The sequence below is a fragment of the Choloepus didactylus genome, chromosome 15 (genome assembly GCF_015220235.1).
Source record: "Choloepus didactylus isolate mChoDid1 chromosome 15, mChoDid1.pri, whole genome shotgun sequence".
Taxonomy (NCBI): domain Eukaryota; kingdom Metazoa; phylum Chordata; class Mammalia; order Pilosa; family Megalonychidae; genus Choloepus; species Choloepus didactylus.
In genome coordinates this window covers 16,157,910-16,178,722 of record NC_051321.1, presented here as the reverse complement: position 1 = coordinate 16,178,722, position 20,813 = coordinate 16,157,910, and the positions used below count along the sequence as shown (strand labels likewise).

The 20,813-nt window shown below is 36.2% G+C and overlaps 2 protein-coding genes across 3 annotated transcripts in view; one reads left to right on the top strand and one right to left on the bottom strand.

Moving 5' to 3' along the window:
- SLC18A2 (solute carrier family 18 member A2) overlaps window positions 1-4,945 on the top strand; it is a 42,952-nt gene extending 38,007 nt beyond the window's left edge. The window contains exon 16 of the mRNA XM_037805350.1: window positions 2,642-4,945. Coding sequence (XP_037661278.1) covers window positions 2,642-2,746 — 105 coding nt within the window. The 3' untranslated portion in view covers window positions 2,747-4,945. The remainder of the gene's footprint in view (window positions 1-2,641) is intronic.
- A 2,403-nt stretch (window positions 4,946-7,348) lies between these two features.
- PDZD8 (PDZ domain containing 8) overlaps window positions 7,349-20,813 on the bottom strand; it is a 108,426-nt gene continuing 94,961 nt past the window's right edge. For both annotated transcript variants that reach the window (XM_037805348.1, XM_037805349.1), the window contains 2 exons: window positions 15,184-15,346; window positions 7,349-10,700 (listed from right to left, as the gene is read on the bottom strand). In XM_037805348.1, coding sequence (XP_037661276.1) covers window positions 8,500-10,700; window positions 15,184-15,346 — 2,364 coding nt within the window. In that variant the 3' untranslated portion in view covers window positions 7,349-8,499. The remainder of the gene's footprint in view (window positions 10,701-15,183; window positions 15,347-20,813) is intronic.

Below are 20,813 nucleotides of genomic sequence, written 5' to 3'. Positions count from 1 at the left end.
TGTGTTCTGGTATGGATCATTTTTTCAGGTTGAAGAATTATTTTTAAATTTAGGGTACATTTCTTACATTTATTCTTGAAGTTGCTAATTATTGCCCAGCCAGGAAAGTAGGTGGTTTGAGGACTGCAGCGTTTTTCCTGGGCGGCTCTGATCGATAGTTGTTCCATAAAGTCCTTCCAGCTCCTCTGCCTGCTGGATGCTTGGGGGTGGAGTGGGGACAAGGATCCCACAGCGGGAGGCTGACCGACTATGCACCCCATCGCCCAGAGGCAACGAGACGGGATAGCCTTCTTCCTTCACAATGCCGTTTTCTATTGAGTCCGTGTGGTGTCCCCAGTACTAGGTATTAGGCGTCCCTAAGAAGTCTGTATTTACAATGGGGTCCTTAAGAAGTCTCTGTATACATGGATATGTGGATTCAGGTCTAATGGTGGATGATCCAAGAGATAGAAAGCAATTATGAATAAGGCAGAGTGACAGCCATACTTCCGAGGCTACCTCGCTGCCTGGATTCAAGGCACTGTAGCCTGGAGCGGGCTGGGCTTTCCATCTAATGTGCCACTGCGCCCCATCATTAGGTCTCTGTGGTGGCCTGGCTAGCTTATTCAGTGTCCCCTGTTTCACTTAATGTCTTGTTTGGTAAATAATCCTTGCTTTGCTCATTCCCACCTCCGCTGCTGTCCAAATCCTTCCCATCTTTCAAAATTCAGCTCAACTCCCACCTCTTCTGTATAGCTTTCCCCAAGCACTTAACCCACAGTGAGCATTCCTTCTGGGACTCACCACTAGTCATGCACAACCTGTGCTGGAAGGTAAGTGGGTTGCTGGTATAGGACCCCAGTACTTAGTAAACTGTTGTCAGTTCTCTGATCTTACATAGCCGCATGTAACTAGGGCAGAGTCCTTGCGGAACGTTTACTCTCCCTCCCCTTCACCTCCCCCACGGTAATTCTTGGGCATCTTTCTTTGAGAATCAGTAATGTAGGAAGATGAGACATCAACTTATTTGGGTGTTAACCCTTATAAAGGCAAGGACACATCCAAATAGAGAGAATGGTCCTGGTGTATAATGTCTGTTCCTTCAGTTAATTATCTTTAGAAATTGAGGTCTTTATTAAATACAAGTGTCAATTCACTTGGCAAGAAGCATAATAAAATATAGGGTTAAATTTGTAGCTGATGATTTGAGTTGGCAGCCTAACTTCGAGGGTCAAGGAAATCCTTATCTGAATGTGTCACAGAGGCAGATATTTTAGAATTTCTTGAGAAATGATAAATGGGGTAAGTACTGAGTGGAGTCATAGAAGCTTATCAAATCTATGGGACAAGAACTGGGAGTCATAGCTAACAAACACCAAGACAAGTTGCAATAAGTCAAAATAAGATCAATTTTAATACTGCTAAACATTTCTGTTTACATTTTAAAATGCACAAATAGATATTGGGGGGAAAACTCAGTTGCTTAGTTCACATGAAAGAGGAAAACCCCATGAGACATACCTGATGGAAAAGATAATTCCTTCTAGTTGCACACACGACCCCACTGCCCGTGCCCTGCATTCCTCTGGCTGCCGTGGAGAGGTACCAGGGCAGACTTGGGCATCAGGCTGCCTGGGTTCACGTCTGTCTCATTCTAGCTGTGCATCCCTTGGTCAAGTCTTTAACCTCTCTGCGCCTGTTAACTTACCACATAGGGTTGTTGTGAGCTTGAGGTATTATACCTAAAATGCACAGCAGGGTCCTGGCACAAAATATGGCTGTATCTTCGAAGTCCTTGCTTGGTCCGTACAGTTTCAGAATGAATAATGACAATTACAAGTGCTCCTCAATTGAGGATGCACTTTGAAAAGCATCATTTTGTTTTCAGTCACATTACTACTTCAGAATTTTAAGTAACAATGAAGGAGGGTATGAGATGTTTATGTTCATCAGAAGGAGAATGGAGTTTTCAAAAGCATACATTTGAGCTACAGGATAGTCAGGTTTTGGGGAGGGGCAGTCTGGAAACCACATTTATGAAAGGGTAAGGGCTATGGAAATCTAAGGATCAATGGTGATGGTTTTAAAATATTGGAAGGGCAGTCTGTGAAGATGGCTGGTATCAGAACTAGATCCATGAATAGAAACAGGGGAGACAGGCTTTGGTTGAGCCTCGGGTACTTCTGTAACATTAAGAGTATTTCTCATTGAGGAGAGAGCACATCCTCGTAAGTGTGCGGCCACAATGAAGTCTATAAACAGAAGTAGGACTGGGCAACCTCCAGGATCCCCCCCATCCCAATTCCAATAATCTAAGTATAACTCTTCCTAAACCTAACATGTACTCTCCTTGTTTCATAGTGTACAGGTTCCCCAGAGTTGACTTATGGTCCTTGACAGGTGTAATGAAAATACCCCAAAGAGACCGCTTCTGTCATCTCCTATTGCCTGGAATTTTCATCTGAGTATAGAACCCAGGTCTTCTAGGCAGGCACCAGGAGTTGCTCCAAATGACTGGTTAATATTGGTGGTACTATACTTTGCTTTCAAACCAGTAATCCTCAAAAAAAAAAAAAAAAAAAAAAAAAGTAGGTTAAAGCCATCTTATCTTTATGTAACAAGAAGTTAATATACCTGCACTTTGCACTTTGCTCTCTTTTAGGCTATTCTCATGGATCACAACTGCCCCATTAAAACAAAAATGTACACCCAGAATAATATCCAGTCGTATCCAATAGGTGATGATGAAGAATCTGAAAGTGACTGAGAACTTCAAAAGTCATCAAAGTATTTAAATTGTATAAAACAGTGTTTCCAGTGAAATGCCTCATCCAGAACTTAGTTGTACCACCCATCTCTGGTGAAACTGTAAAGCAACCAAAGGTTATTATTTATTTTCCACGGTTATGATCGATTGCCAACAGCCTTATAAAGAAAAAGAAGCTTTTCTAGGGGTTTGTATAAATAGTGTTGAAAACTTTATTTTATGTATTTGATTTTATTAAATATTATACAATATATTTTGATGAAATAGGTATAGTGTGAATCTATAAATATTTGAATCCAAATCAAATATAAAATTTTAACTTACTTTCATGAACACTTGGCAAAAAAACTCCTCTATTTTTTCTGAATATTGGTAATGAGTACTTAAAACTAAAGCATACATATCTGAGACTTTTCCAACAATGAAAAATTAGAAGGAAGTCTGAAGAACAGAAATCAAATAAGACAGTATGTTATATAGTGACACTGAATTAGTGCTGAGTTACTGGTAATTACTAGCAATATATCTGAGTTAATAGTAGTTATTTTGAGTGCAGAAGACAACTTGAGTCAGTCATCTTTTAGATATACCCATAAATATTAGCTGGCTTTAGTTTTCTATGTAATTACCTACCTGGAAACAAATGATTGTAAATTATATGTTTACATGTTATGTGGTTGGTGGCAAACATTAAAGCTGCAGAAGGAAAAATAGTAAATGTTCTAAAAACAGATAAAAGTACTCAAACATATAGTTATGAACAACTAGAAGCTTTCTCTTTAAGATACATACCAGATTGTATCGCTGGATGAAAGAAATTGAGGATCTATGTACCTTACACTGTCAAGGTTACTTAAGCAACATCTAGTTCAAATTTAAGAAAAGATATCTAAAAGGCTAATAGCTACTATGACATGAAAAACCAGACTACAGTATCTTTGACCTCTCTGGAGGTCATTCAAAAGTGTTTTGTAGGGATCTATTAATTTCGGATTGTCTCAAACTATTATTTTCTAGACTTCTGAAAATCGTTCACATCAATGTGAAAACAAATTTTAAGTGAAGATGAAATAGTCTTAAATCACGTTATGAAAATAGGTTAAAAATAATAGAGTGGTCAGGATATAACCCCTTTTACAGGCAGAAAAGGAACATTTTTGTGTTAACGTACCATCTAGTGCTGTGTAAGTTTTAAGCATGACAACGTTGATGTGCCTTTTCAATGTATCAGTGAATACTATGCTTGTGAAAATTTTAAGTTTATATTAAGTTTTGTATGGGGTGTGTTTGGAGTGTGACAATAGTATGGAGTATGTCTCAAATTATACTTGTAGTTAATTCTGCAATTCTGTAATTGTAAACAAAAATTACCTGTTAAGCTAAAACTGTTAGTTTACCTGGATATCAAGCAGCAAAATACTTTAGAACAAAGACTCATCAGTTTATGACTAGTTCTTGTTCTCTAGGGAAGTGGCTAATACTTCATTTCCTTTTGCTTTATGAAGTTCTTATGTGGGGTTTAGGATGATGCGAAGTCAGGTTTCCAAGTGCAGTGTTTTCGAAGCACTCACTTACTCTACTCACCTATTTGCAATGGGCAATTTATACAAGTCTGCTACTTTAGAAGATGGCTCTGGAGGGACTCATATGGTTCAAGTAAAAGGCAGGATTATTCTCTACTTCTATAGGGGAAGAGCTTTAAAAAATGTGCTACAAACTGATTTAGAGGGTATGTGCTTCTCCCCACCCCCCATACCAGATAATTTTTATTCCTATTTTATTTTTGCCTTTAAGGCTTCAGTATCTTCAATGACTGGCAAAATGCCTGCTGTTGATCCCTAGGGATAATTAAAAAAAAATGTGAGCTTTTCAGAACGGTTTGAGGAGCAAAAGGTATCAGTAATATGTGAGGAAAAAAATTGTAAAGGTCTTGTATATGACTAACATTCTGGCTTAGCAAGACTGTGAAGAGAGAGATGTTTTTTATTATGTATGTACCAGAACAAAGAAGATACAGCCCTGTGAACATTTATCTTTTGAACAGAGGTGGTTTTTATGTTTGTACCTGGTAATGCAGATTAAATAACAAAAGCCTTAATGAGGTAGCAATGAATATATAATTCTTTCTTTTGACTGCTAAGTATGTCTGTCCAAGTCATTATTAGCTAGAATATTTTTAGCTAGTCTACTTAATAAATATTCTCAACACTGTACTCTGCCTGTTTGTATTCCTTTATAAATCAGATATTTTAAGTGTCTATTAAACAATACATAACAAGGTATTGTTTGTTGGACACTTAATTAAAAACTATTCTTCTCTGCTTGCAGACATCAAGTAAAATCTACTCCAGGCTAGTTCCAACCAAACTTTTTGGCTTTGCATAATTTATTTTAAATTAAAATATGTAACTAGCCAAACTATACTAATGTGGAAAAACCCAGCAAGTATTACTTACATCTCTGAAATTATAATATTGCTGTGAATAACTGCATCTGATGAAAAGAAGTACAATATCCAGCCATTTGACACACTGCTGTTTAACCTGGGGCCCATGGGCCTCTGGAAGTTCCATAAATCCTTGAAATTAGGGACATTCTGAATGGTAAGCATATGTGCATCTCTCAGGGATGAGAGTCCACAGCTCTAATCAGATCTCAAAGGGGATCCATGACTCAAAAAGGATTAGGGGAATCCCCCCCCCCCGTTTTTTTTTCTTAAAAAAGCGCTATTATCTCAATTACAAATAATTGGCATTTTAAAATTAAGGTGATTTTAAATTTATTCATTTTAAGGGACTTAGGTTTTAATAGTTAGAGCCAATTATTTTCAAATTGCCTTTCAAAAAATTCAGATATACTCAAAACCTGACAGTAAACCTCAAAATTTTTAGCTTGTTTTTCTCCTCTCAGAATCACAAAATAACCCTATAGTATTTCAACTCATTCTGATATTGAAGAATGTAAGGCCTGAATATATTAAGAAATGTAGCATATTAATTCTGATTGCAAAATGATGCTATAATGTTGCTCAGTTTGAGCGTCTTAAACCCATTCGTCTGAATACCAAAGTGGAAAGCAGATTTTAAATAGCTGAATTAGTAGAATATAGCAGAGACAAATCCTTAAATCAGGTGTTTCACATGTTAAGGAAACAACAGTGAGAAAAAGTTTTAATGCTTTTAGGCAGTTTGCAAAATAGCAATTCTGTTTAGCAAAAGTAGACTTTGTTAATTTTGCATGGCCACAATATACCAGGTGATAATTCCACAGAGATGCAGCAGCTTTCACCTTTTCCTAGATGTCATCAAAATGAAGATATTCTCATTTTTTGTGGTAGTCTTTATTTATTATTATTATTGAGCTATTGATAACATAGCATGGCAGCAAGATTACATCAGGAATGTAATATATTACAGCTTTTTCCACTGACGCCTTATATCATACCCTGGGCCGTTTGGAGGATTCTCCTCTTGTACTAAAGTACAACTCTAAAGCCTCTGCTATCTCTCCCCAGTATATATAAAAATATCACACTACAATAAATGTGTATTTTACAAATATCATTAGCAGCATTACTGAGCTTTCCGTAACTGTGGTTCTATAATAGAGTTAAATACTTTAAAAACACAAGTAGATTCTTATGAAACCAAAGTTTTGCATTATTTCTACAGTTCCTTCAAATGCATCAGTTTCATCATACTTGGATGTCACTAAAACTTCCATAAACACCAGCCACTTAACAGACACACTGTTTTCCAGGTTATCAATGGTAAGTTATTTTTTATGATAAGATGAAACTTTGTTATTGCAATGGGCAGATTGTTTCAAGCATATATTATTGAACAACAGTTATTTCGGCTTTTAGAGAATTTGGTGTAAAGTCTTCTAAGAGCAATGTTTTTTTCAAAATGCAGAGCATGCTTAAATAAACAACAAAATAAGGAGGGTAACACACAGATACATTATGTTATAAACTTGGCCAAGAAAGGTATTTAGTGCCCTAATATTTCACTTAATAAAAGGATGACAGGTGAGAATTGGCTATTGATTTTAAAAGTGGAATAACTTTTCTACTCTCAAAAATTTTTATTACCCATAAAAATAATGCCTTCTATTTGTATAGTTTTTTAGTTTTCAAAGCACTTTTGCAATTATGCTATTGTTCTCCTCACAACAAACCTGTGAGGCAGAGTAAGTATTATTTCCATTCTAGAGATGGGGAAACTGTGGCATGGAGCCCTTTGGTGATTTGCCTGTGGCTACTTGGTTCCTTAAAGGAAGAGCTTGAACTTACACCCCTGTAGGAGTCCTGGACTGTAGAACTCAGCCAGAATCCTTAATACTAGATTATGCCTTTTCCTGTCAGCCACAGAAGCCATTCCATCTAGTTTTAAATTTGTGTCAGTTTTATATATATCAATTATCATAGTAGTTATCTATGAAAAGGAAAACATATGCATATATATTTTGAAGGTACATAAAAGGTCAAAACATTTACAGTATACAATAGCAGTCATTCTCACACGTTTTCCAACAGTTGTGTGGTATGGGATCCACAAGCTGGACCGAGTATCAGATATTTATTTTCAGAGAACTGGTTGCAATTCCTATTTATACTGCCTACTTTCATTTTTTACTTTCTTTTTTTTTTTTAAACAAATGCAGCTAGTCTGAACAACAGAAGAATTCAGAATAATTACCATTCTTCTAAGCCTGACTGCAAGATGTTAGATGAAACAATAAATAAACTTTGCATGATTCCTCTCCTCCACAACATACTCTTATGTGAAAATGTTTCTAAAACAAAAACAGTCAAAACCAGCGATCAATAGTCATTTTAAAGACAGTCCTCTGAAACTTTAACCTTGCACATGCTTTATTTCCTATAGGAGAACTGAAGATGCAAAATAATCATAAATGTTTAGAACTTCCATTTAGAAGGAAAGCATCAACACAAGTTATATTTCAAAATCCTACTGGTTACTGCTTTCAGTAATTAAATTTGGTATTCTCTCTAGAAGATTCTTGACCAACCACATTCTATATTACCTATTACATTTTGTTTTTAATGCAAGCTCTTCAAATTAATCACAAAAACTTAAAAAAAAATCACAGAAGCATAGAAAGCAAGCAATATATGTAAATTTTTTTTACTAAATTAGCATTAACAGACTAAAGCCTCAATATCTGCTTTCATATTACATTTGGCAAAAAGAGAATGAAACAGAAAGCACCCAACAAACCCAAAATAATGAAAATTTGAAGCAAGTAGAGAAGGACAAACATCATACCACAAAAGAAAAATTCAAAACCTGTTCCCTCAATGATTACTGTTGTCAATTTGGGCATGCAGCAAATCTGATGTTATAACCATGATGGACAGAATCTGGACAGTATCCTATTTAACACTAATTCAAAAACTAAGAGGAAGGAAAATAACAGACATCACACATACATAAACATGAAAAGTTAACTTACATAATTACATAATTAGAAAAAGTTAAAAATAAATTAGTAAAAATAAATTCCCAGTATAAACCCAAAAAAGCATAGCTATAAATGCAATTTGAAACAACCAATTCAGTGAGCTGGTCATGTTTTTGTTGGAAAACAATCTCTTTGATTCTTGTTCTTACACAAGCAAATAACTGGAAAAGCAGGTCAAAGTACATTATAAGAGGGTTTAAACATGGTTATATCTGTGGCATTTTAGATGCAAGTTTTCAAAATCATGTGGAAGTTTAAACAGACTGTTACACAGATTCTGATGGACCAAATAAGTCATCTGATATGCTGCTGAATGGCTGGGAGTCTATTAGTTGGCTTATTTCATTATCAAGGTCTTCTTCTGTATCATCTGTGTACTTGCTTATTTTTTTGGAGTGCTGGTCTAAAGACAGACTTTCTAAAGATTCGATATCTTCAATGCCTGCTCTGTAGTGGATCATGAGAAGTGTTAGAGCTTGCAGTCTTTCACCTGATTTAACCAAAGCAGCAGAAAGAAGTGATTTTTTCCTTGTATCAGTTGTCTCTTTTTCTTCTCTAACAAGGGAATTATTATGTTCCAACTCCTGATCAATTTCATTTTGCAGTTTGTCCAACATAAACTCTAGTTTCTGAATTCTTTCCTCAGTAGGCAAACCCCTATACAGATCACGACCAATTTCTTTAACTGCAATGAAGACACTGTCATCCAGACCACCCTCCTTTCTTACTAACTTTATTCCTGTGTTGTTTCCACGTTTAGAGGGACTATTTGGACCACAAACCTCTGTGTCACTGCCTTCATTGTCTGATGTGTTGGGTGTGTGTTTTGGTGAAGGTTCTACTAGATCAGCTCCTGGTTCAGCAAGGCGAGTTTTAGAGACTTGACGCAAATTTAACAAACGAGAGCTAGTATTGATAATATGTCTTGTCAAGCCTGTTGTTTTATTAACTGATTTGCTAGCTTCGGCATCAACACGAGGAGGCAAGCCTAAGAGGGTTTCCTGTCCTTCCAGCCTGACGTTTTTCAGGGTTCGGTCCAGTCGCCTATCAGTTGCTCCACAAAGAGGAGTCTCAGCTAGACACTTTTCTTGACATTTTTTATGGCAAACATAAGCACAAAACATACACTGGGATGCAGCTTTAGTCCAGACTTTTTTCTTACAATAATCACACCAAGTTGGATTCTGGAACTGAGTATCCTGGAAACTATGTTTATTTTCTGTTAAACTCATCTGTCCAACAAAGTGGTCCTCTTTAGGAGGGGCAGAAACCTCTTCAACCAAATGGAATTCTTTTTCTTTCTCTAAGTTAGTAACTACATGGTGGTCTGTTTCTCCTTCTTTCAAATATTTGAAGTGAACAGTAATGTCACCAAAGCAAAATTTGTCGTTGAATCCCTTTTGCATACTTAGATTGCGTAGTGCAGTTCTAGTGACCATAGCTTTAGGAGATGGGGCTTCCAATCTGAATTTTGAAAGGTATTCCATATTTGATGTAGCCAGGCATCCTAAAGCCACCTCTTCAAGTTTTAAACTAACATGCCCCAAACAGATGAGACCCCCCAACTTGAAAGGATCCCTGCACCACACTGCAATGTTTAAGTATCTGTGGCAGGCTTCTATGTCAAAGAAACAGGTTGCTCCAGCTCTTGTCCATTTTCCTAGCTTGTTACGATAAGGAATTTCTGATGATTCCCACGTTTGAGGGTCATCTGAACTGTCCTTCATAGGGCAAGAAGTTTCTGAAGTAAAGTCTTTAGCCATTTCTTGCTTTACTAAAAACTGCTTAGATGCAGTTGCATCTTCTACGTGATCCACATTTTTTGCTTGCTTTTCAGCACACTTATCTGCAGGAAGAGGCAGCACCTTCTCTGGCTTTTCAACAAGAACATCTGGCTCTGCCTGATTTTGAGTGTCAGCAGAAGGCAAAGGAACTTTCATTTGTGGTCGTGGTGGCACAGGTGGTTTGAAAGTGGATCCTAGGGTGGGTTTTGACACTTGCGCTGGATCTGTCACCTCAGAAGTTTTTAGGGCTAAGGGCTTACTTCCTTCTTTGGATGGAAGTTTTGGTGGTAGTGGTTGACTTCCTGCAACTAATTTACGGTTTAAAACTGGTGATATAGTTCCAAGGGGTTTCACAGAAAGGGTTGTCGGAGTGCGTTTGGGACTATGACTCAGTGATTGTGCCTCATCTTTGAACTCATTTTGTGCTCTGACGTCACTTGCCAGGTCTTCAAATTCAGAATCTAGGTCTCTATTTTCAGCATCCCCTGCCAACCCGGCTGCTTCCTCTTCATAATTTGGTTGGCATGAATTTGACAGAAAGTTTTCTTCCAACTGCCCCAAATTATCTTGCAGCACTGCACCTTGACTACTCTGGCCAACAGGCCTTTCATAGTATACCAGAACTCGGTCGCCGGCCTGCTTGATAAGCTTCAATACTTGCAAGGTAGATGTGATTTTCACACCTGTTTTAAGATTTTAAAAGGAAAAATATGTGAATTACTACAATGAAAATTACCCAAATTTGCTAAATATACTTGCCATTACCTCATGATATCTAACTAATGGAAAATAGGGAAACCACAAAAACATTCATTTGGCTATTGGAGTCATTAATGCACTGATTATCAACACAAGGAATGAGTTGATACCCTGGAAATGCGGACCCTCCCAAACCAAATGAAGCTACAAAAATCCATAGAAGGGTGCCAAGCTGCCAAATCCTAATTGCTTCTCATTCCTTTCTGGGTTAAAACAACATTATTTCTCAGTCTGAATGGAGGAAGTGAACTGAGTGAGACCTAAATTTAAACGGATTTTGTTAATGGTTAAACCAGACTTAGAATGATGGAAGCTGTAAATTCTACTGAAGGAAATTTCAAAATACTCCAGGGATTATAAGCAGTGTGATGAATAATTCAAATTAAAAAGAGATCCAATGTTTGAAATAAACTTAGCATAATGGATTATTTTCCTGTTTTTATTAGCCCTTCCCATCAAAGTAATCTTTTTCAGGACCAAAAAGAACAAGTAAGGAATAAATTGCTTTAAAGTTAAACAAGTTGGTTTCTATCTGTATCTGTGATTACAATATATATTTTAAGTTTTCATTATATTGTATTCTAATAGGTGCTCTATTAACATGGGTCAAAATTCAAAAGGTACAAAAAGATGTGCAGTGAAAAATATCCCTTCCACCTCTATTTCCCAGACACACTCACTGTCCTTTCCCAGAGGCTACCAATGTTACCAGCTTTTGGGTGTATTTGTCTAGAGAGATTCTAGGTGTGTTCTCATTTAAAGGCTCTATTAGTTTTCTACCATGTTCCCATCTTCCCCCAAACAGTCCTTACCCATGCCACCTTATTATCTCTTTATGTAGGCTGATTTAAGAGAAAGGTAAGAAGGGGTCTTCATTTCCCAAAGATCTTAGGGCCATCCCAAATCAACCGAAGTACACTAATCTAACAACCTGACTTCAGAGTTCTTCAACTTAAATGCATTCCTACTTCAGCTGCCCAAGCAGGATCATGCTTTAGACCTGTCATCACTTAGAACTTTTCTACCTCAAAGATCTTTTCACTTGGAAATTAATCTCTGATCACAACCTCCTATTTTCTACCGCTTACAGTTCTGTCTGCTAACCTGAATCTGTTTTTAGGTAATTTCCAGGCTCAATGGCTCCTTCCCTTGCTCTCTTCCTGACACCACTTGCTTTTCTACGGAACCTAAGTCTGAAGATTTCAATGCTGCTCTCATCAACACATTTGATTCTTTGGCCCTCTTTGTCTTTATGATGCTCAACTTGGTTAAACCCCACCATCCTCTGGTCCTGAGCTTACGAGCTGCATCTAGCACCAGTGAGGCTTTCAGTGCTGTTCAGCAATCTTTTGATTGCTCTCTAATCAACTAAATCTTCAAAACACTGGCTCCAAACCTTTCCTGTTCCCCTGCAGCCCACCCTCCCCATGCTCTTTCACTCTGCAGAAGATGTCACCTTATTTACTGAAAAGATTAACATGAAGCCACCTTTTCTGCCTGGCAAAAATTTTCAGTGTTAACCTATCTCAGGAAAGGAATTATTCCTTCACTTGTACGTTGGATCCTATCCCACATCTCCTTCAAGATTTTGCTCTGTCAATCCCCTTTCGTATTTTTCCTCCCTTCTTTCTCTTCTTTAAAACTCTCCTTTTCCTTGGTTTCCATGACACTGTTCTCGTTTGGTTCGGATCAGCTCTTCTCTGGTTTCTTTTCCTCTGCTTATACCTGCCCCTGATATGTAAACGGCCCCCAAGGTTCTGTCATTCATTCATTCTCTTGGCCTTTTCGCTTTGTCCCTGGATGATTATATCTGCTCCAGTAGCTTCAATTATCAACTTTTTCTATGGTTGGTCTCCACTCTTCTTCGCTCCAGTCCTACTTTTCCAGCTGCTTCTGAATGCTAACCCAGATGTTTCTTTGGCACTTCAAATTCAGTATACTTAAAACCTCTCTTACTACTTATGTGAATGAATGAGCCACTCTCCCCGTTAACCCAATTTGAATCCTGGTGATAGCTAACTCCCTAGATCCACTCAGCTGTCAATTCTAACTTGGAGTTCCAGTCCATTTTCATTCTCTGTTCAGATACTCATGATCACTGACCTCCATTACAGTAATAAACAGCCCTTAACTGTGATCCCTCACTCAGACCTTCTCTACTTTAATTGCCATACATACTGCTGGGGTCGGGTGAGGGTCAGTTAGTTTTCCTAAAGCTCAGCTCAAAAAGCTTTAGCCTACAAACTCATCACACTGAAATTCAGAATTGTCTAATATGGCTGGCTTTTTGAAACTTCTACTACTTCCTTCTAAAAACATATTCTAGCAAAACTGTAGCTTGACAAATGCATAAATGAAAAATAAACCCATCTAATGATCTATAGTAGGCAAAAATGTCAATTCAATCTAAAACCTTTTTTGGTCACTTAATATCTGCCCTCATCTCATCTCTTCCCAATCAACAGGTGCTCTGGAGGAAATAGCTACCTCAGAGGGCTGAGTCAACCAAATGTTGATTTATTTTCTTTTGGAAAATTTCAAATATACACAAAACTTGAGAAAGTAAGTAAAATAAACCCCTATCACTACCTTCAAATACAATAAGCATTTTGCCAATCTTATATCAACAATCACCAATTCCCTGTAATTAAATATTTTTAAATTACTGTATATTCATATAATCAATTGCAGCAATTAAAAAAAGGATTTTTGAAAAATACCTATTGACATGGGGAAAAGTTCATGACATCTTAACAGAAATAAATACTACAAAAATTGTGTTTCCTGGAGTTTAGGCAGAGGAGGTATTTAGGTAAAGGGAAAAAAACACAGAAGATACACAAAAGTTTTTCCTATTATGTTCCTGTTTTTCTACAATGAGTGTAAATTTCACATTGCAACCTAACACAGCCTGCCCCTCATCCCAATAAATGATTTTTTTTTAAATGTGAGATATAAAAAGATGACGTCTGCTTTTTCACTCTGCATACATTTATTTATATTACTTGGAGTTTTTTTTTTTTTTTATAATAGATATTTATTACTTGTATAATTTAAAACAAAATAAAAAAAAAAAGGACTTAAAAAAGAAAAAGAAAAAAATGAATTTTATCTTGTAGGTAAAACCAAAAGAGGAATGGTTCTTGTGGACATAAATATTTTATACTGAACTGTGTTCTTTAATTGAGGGAGAATAACACTGATGTTTATATTTAATGCTACATTTAGGAAGAGATGTATTTTATACCCTTGATTTCCTAAGGACTAGCAGTGTAAGCCTTATCTGGGAGCTTGTTAGGAATGCACATTACTGGGCCCTAACCCAGGGCCACTGCTCAGCATCTGCACTTTATCACCAAGTTTGGGAGATTTGACTGCACATGCAAGTTTGAGAAGCTATGCCTATGCCATATCAGAGGGATTTCCATGTGAAATGACTGAGCTAGGCTTTCAGGTACACAACAGAATGATTTTCATTATTTTATGGGGTCATGATGGATTTTAATCAAAGACAGAGTTTCTCTGACATGGAACAAAGAGTAATTGCTCCTTGTTCTGGGCACTGATCTGCCATGTTATGTACATTATTAGTTGTCTTAGCTGTGAGAGAACATACCACTGTCCTTAAAAGTCCAACTGTGACCACATGTTCAAGCAATCTCTTGACAAGCCTAGAATGGGCGGGGCCAGATACTACAAAGGCCTGAAGAAGCTTGGACTTTTCCCCCATTGCTGTGCATAGTGGTCCTACCGCTTATTCATAAACATCCAAGAAAATAATGTGCCTCCCAACAGAGAGTTTTGTTGCTGATGCTGATAATAACCCATTTGTAAGGAAGGCATGTGAGTGATGGTATTTTTCCACTAGTGATAGCAATTTGTGCTGACTTTTGAATGACAGCATCCTACAATGGCTGGCTGTTCAGGGACAACATGGGAACCACAGGACAGCTTGGGTGCTCACGTGGAAGGAATATTAATTCCTCTCCTTTTCATCACCTAGTCCCAACTGACGGGGGTATCCGCGCCAATACTACCAACGTGAGGCTTACAGCAGTAATGATGCTGGTCATACCGGAACGTGAACGCTGACTTACTCTTATTTTCACATTCAGTAAAAAACAGAGGACAGGAGGAGAATGTGGGAAGGGAAGAAAAATTAGGAAGGTTGTATGAAAGTGGTCTAAAGTAAAATATTTTTAAGATTTATAGACTAGGACTAAAATGGCACGTTTTAAATGCATCTTTAAGGTCGTCTTCAGATTTTTATTTATAATAAAATACTTTCTTTCCACTTATATGTGCCTACTATAGAAATAAGGAAGAAGGAAGAGAGGAAAAAACCCCACCCCTCTAATTTCTAGTTTCTCTGTGAATATGAAGTATATTTCATGTTAGCACAATTACCTCCAATAGCAATAAGTCGATCGCCCCGCTGAAGATCTGCAATTGCAGCAGGTGAGTTTGGGGCCACAGTTTCAATCAGGACGTGCCCAGCATACCCGTCAGTTGACTGGACAAGACGAAGTGTAAGTCCAACACTTTGTAAATTCCCCTTTATTAATTCAACCTTTGATAAAGAGAAAAAAATGAAAACAGATTCAGTGTATTCACAACAGTGGAGAAAGCAACGATACACTGAGCACACAGCTGATGCTGACTTTTGTACCACTGTGACTACTATTATAGACAAATAAAGGAGGGAAGAAATCTCGATTGTAACAATGCAAGTTAACCTATTCTCAGACTGCATATCTGGGCCATCAAAAAAATGAAACACTTTCTTATCTTCAGTATGTCTTATAAAAATCTATGTTCGGTGTAGAAAACTTGGAAATAAAACAGCAAGGCAAAAAGAAAACCACCCCTAATCATACTATTTAGAAATGTTAATATTTAAAAATAGATATTTTAAACACAAAATTGAGATCTCACTGTGAATATAGTTCTAAAACTTAATTTTTTCAAATATAACAGGAATAATAATCTATGTCGTCAAACATGCTTTGCAAATTCCATTTTTAATGATGTACTGTTAAATTTTCTTTTTTTGCAGCAGGGGATGCAAAGGAAGAGAGTTTACGTTTACACTTTTCAAGAGTTGTATTGTTAAGGAGATCCCCTATTCTAACTTACTAAGATCATTTTGTTTTCTAAACTAATCTGTCATCCAATTTATCAAGAACATATATCACAGATTCATGTCATCTGTGAATTAAAAAATAAACAAACATGTTATTTGTCCTCATTCAAATCACTGATAAAAAGATGGACCAGGATAGAATGTCACATCCCTCCAGATGACAAGAATTCAATGTTTATTGAGTTAATTTACAAATTAGTCTAATTGTATTTTCATCCAGCACACTCCTCAAGGACATCTCATGAGAGACCTTGCCAAATATCCTGCTAACATCTAAATATACTGCCATCTGTATTGCTTTAATATATAAGTCATCCTTAAAAGCTAGAAATTCAAGTTTCCTAACTAATATTGGTTGTTAAAAGAGCTCTTACTGGAAGTTCTTTAATTTGGAAGTTTATAAGTTTTGTAAAGTTGCTTTTAAGTGAAGAAAAGTCTTAATCATGTTATGCTCAAGAAATGGGAAATGTGGTCAAGTTTTTAATTATCTAAAGGTTTAAAAAAAATAAACAACCACACAAAAATCCAATCCCTCCAAAATACATCATTTGTGTTTAAGCCTCCAAAAACATTTGTTCAATTCCTGCCATAAAGTAGATATGATAAAGAATCACCTTACAGTGTTAAAGTGCTTTTAGTTAAAGCAGTTAAAAATACACTATTTCAAATACATGGACATAAATATGTATCTCTGTGTATATGTATGTGTATGTGTGTGTGTGTGTGTGTGTGTGTGTGTGTGTGTGTGTGTGTGTGTGTGTGTGTGTGTGTATTTAAGATATAGAGTGCCAAAGCTAAAATTAATACCTGGGAAAAAAAAACCCCATAGGAGTATATAACAGTGAGCCTTAATGTAAACTATGGACTATAATTAATAGTATAATTATAATATTATTCTTTCATCAACTGTAACAAGGGTACCATAATAATGCAGTGTCAATAATAGAGAAAAACATGTGCAGGGAGTATGGGAATTCTGTATTTTGTATTTTCTGCATGGTTTTTCTGTAAAAACAACTTCTCTAATTAAAAACAACAACAACAACAACAAAAACCCTAGCAGGCTTTTTGGAAGACATTAACAAGCTAATTTTAAAATTTATATGGAAAGGCAAAAGACCTAGAAAAGATAAAATAATCCTGAAATAGAGAGTACTTATACTACCTGATTTCAAGGCTTACTATATAATGTTACAGTAATTAAGACAGTGTGGTATTGGCATAAGGAGAGATAAATGGATTAATAGAACAAAATAGATATTTCATAAATAGACCCACACTCATATGGCCAATTGATTTTTGAAAATGTTGCCACATTAATTCATAGAGAAAGGTAGGGTTTCCAACAAATATTGCTAGAATAACTGGATGTCTGAATAGGAAAAATCTGAACCTCAATCATGACCACACACACTACACAAAAATTTACTTGAAAAGGAAAACAGACCTAGACTTAAGGACTAAAGCTATTAAATTTATAGAAGAAAATGTAGGCAAAAACTTTGTGACACTGGGTTAGACAAAGATTTCTTAAACAGGACAAAAAAGGTACAATGTATAAAATACAAAAATTGAAAAGGGATTTCATAAAATTACAACTTTTTTTCTTTGGAAGACTCAGGAAAATGAAAAAAGCCACAGACTGGATAAAATATTTGTAAAACAGTTATCTGAAAAAGGACTTGTATCCATAAATATATAAAAAACTCTTACAACCAAACACTAAAAAGTCTTTTGATGGCCAAAAGTTTTAAATTTTGAGAAGGTCCCATTTATCTATTTTTTTCTTTTGTTGCTTATGCTTTGGGTATAAAGTCTAAGAACCCTATGCTTACCACAAGATTTGAAGATGCTTCTCTATATTTTCTTCCAGGAGTTTTATAGTCCTGGTTGTTATATTTAGGTCTTCGATCCATTTTGAGTTAATTTTTGTATATGGTATGAGATAGGGGTTCTCTTTCATTCTTTTGCATATGAATATCCAGTTCTCACAGTACCATTTGTCCACAAAAACATCCTGGTATCTCAGAATAAGTGCTTATTTATTATTATTATTATTTTTTGCTTACGCTAACTTTAAGGATATGTGTTTCTCTCAGATTCTAGCTTACCTGCCATTATGCTAGAGACTGTCATACACAATATCTCATTTAGGTATTTACAAAACTGGAAAGCTACAAATGATAAAGGTAAGATGGAAAGTATTTTCTCTGTGGTTTAGCTTGAGTCAACTGCCCTGAATTCCTACTGGGGTAGAAACAGCATTTCTACGACATATCAAAAAAAATATTTATAAGTTGTCAAGAATTGCTGACACATACTAACTAAACAGCAATTACATGAGCTGAATCACAGGGTTCAATACATACAGGATTGTGGACAGCCTGCATTTAACTTCACCAACAATGTCAAATACAGGTTAAAATATTTTAGCTGTATGTGAATTTCTCTCATAGAAAGCAATTTAGTGCAAACATCAATAGCCTTTAAAAGAGCTCTTGCATTCTGACATCCTTTCAGCCTTTCTTGGACCCCGCTAGGAGCCTTATTTTTCATGGGAGAAAAATAACATTTTTTTTTTTATTCCTTCCTAATTACTTTATACAATGGTTAGGAAGAGGATATATTTTAATAACACACCAACGTAACTCTTTTATTTTACAAAATGTTCTCTCCCACAAGAACTTGTAACATTGAGCCAAAAACAAAAAACAAAATGCAAGGAAGAGTAAAGAGAACACTAAGTGAAAGACTCTAAATTGACTTGTATTATTGTCAATACAAGTACTATAATACAAGTACTATTTTCCAGTTATTTTTGTAGAGTAGAGGGGCAGGGATGGAAGAAAGGTGTATACATATACACACTGTGCCAGTGTAAAGCTGAACTCTTAACAGCAGATAAATGCAGATAACACTTCCCAGTCCTCACAACCCATAATGAAAACCAAAGCCTATTCTACCTGAATTCTGATTATATTACGATAAAAAGATAGCTTCAGAAAAATAGGTGTATTCTATAAACCCCTCCCCCTTAAAAGAAAAAGGTGGTAACATTTTCAGAAAAATTATTGTTGACCTAACAATCTAGAGTGAGGCTACTGTCAAAGGAAGAAAAGTAATCGAAGTAAATGCACTAATAATTCACTCAAATATTTAGGCATTGTGTGCTGGGTCTGGGAGTTCCAGCCACAAGCAGCCCAGATGAGCTTCTCTGGCCTCAAGAAGCAGGAAAAGTAGGCATGAACAAGTAATAATGTGTGACTAACATTAAGAGAGCAGGGAAAGGTATCCTGAAAAACAAATTTGATGCCTGAAGAGTAAGTAGGAGTTGGCTGGGTCAGGCCAGGGGTGGAGGCAATATATCTAATAAAGAGAGCAGCAGGTTTGAAGGCAGGAGGAAAGAGCTAGTATGAAATATTTGAAGAACTGAAGAAGTTCAGTATTACAGAGCTCTTTGACAGATTTAGTCTATGTGAAGAGGGAGGGAATCATGGTTCATTCGACTAAAAGGCCTTACAAAAGAAAGAAGCATAATATCAATTCCTCCACCAGTTTCATGACCCAAATGGTCAAAGTTAATAAATGGTAACTGTGGTATAAGAATTATTTTAAAGTACTAATTACTGCTATAAGGTGACTGGAAACTTGAATGTAAATGTTTAATCCATAACTGATTCATTCAAACCTAAACAATCTCTATTTTTTTAAAATCCCACTTTCATGAAGATCAGCCTGAGGAAGATTTTAATGAGGCTGTAACAGATATTACATTACATATATTAGATACTGGATAATGGCTTTCTTTAAAAATATTAAAAAGTCAAATGTTTGAAAATGTGTTTCAAATTGCTTCAAAGTGCAACTGCTGGCTGTAAAACACACCATTTACAGAAAAGTTTCATAAAGATATAGTATTTGTATTTATAAACCATTAAGTGCTCCTCCTTTCATGGGCCACTTCCATGTTATCCATATTCATACAGTTCAAATACTCTAAACCTAAAACCTAAGACTATAATGCACAAATCTGGGGAGTTTGAAAATAGACTTCTCCCACCTTTTATTTACCTAACCACGATCTGAATGTTGAGAAAGATGCACTTCACAAATCACCAGATGAAGGCTGAGTAACTAAAAATAAAATCAACAACAAAGTGCACGCTTTTCTCAGGGAAAACTCTGGTTGAAGTGAGCATACCTGCAACTTGGAGAGAACTGTTCCCTAACAAGTATGAGAAGATGCCTAAACATAATGGGCAAAATGATAAAACATATACTCTTATGGCTATAACATGGGTTTTTTGTTTTTTTTTTCCAGATTTTGTGTGCTTTATTAAAGAGCTCATAAACTGGTACTGCTCTCTTACAATATAGATCTTTATCTTAGGAACAATTGTCAGTTCCATATACTTTTTTTTTTAAATTCAATTTTACTGAGATATATTCACATACCATGCAGCCATACAAAGCATACATTCAGTTGTTCACAGTACCATTATATAGTTGTGCATTCATCACCAAAATTAATTTTTGAACACTTTCATTACCACACACACAAAAATAATAAAGTGAAAAAGAACAACTAAAGTAAAAAAGAACACTGGGTGCCTTTTTTTTGGGCTCCCATTTTTTCTACTCATCCACCCATACACTGGACAAAAGGGTAGTGTGGTCCATATGGCTTTCCCAATCCCATTGTCACCCCTCATAAGCTACATTTTTATACAATGGTCTTCAAGATTCAAGGGTTCTGGGTCGTAGTTTGATAGTTTCAGGTATTTACTCCTAGCTATTCCAATTCATTAGAACCTAAAAAGGGTCTATATTGTGCATAAGAGTGCCCACCAGAGTGACATCTCGGCTCCTTTTACAATCTCTCTGCCACTGAAGC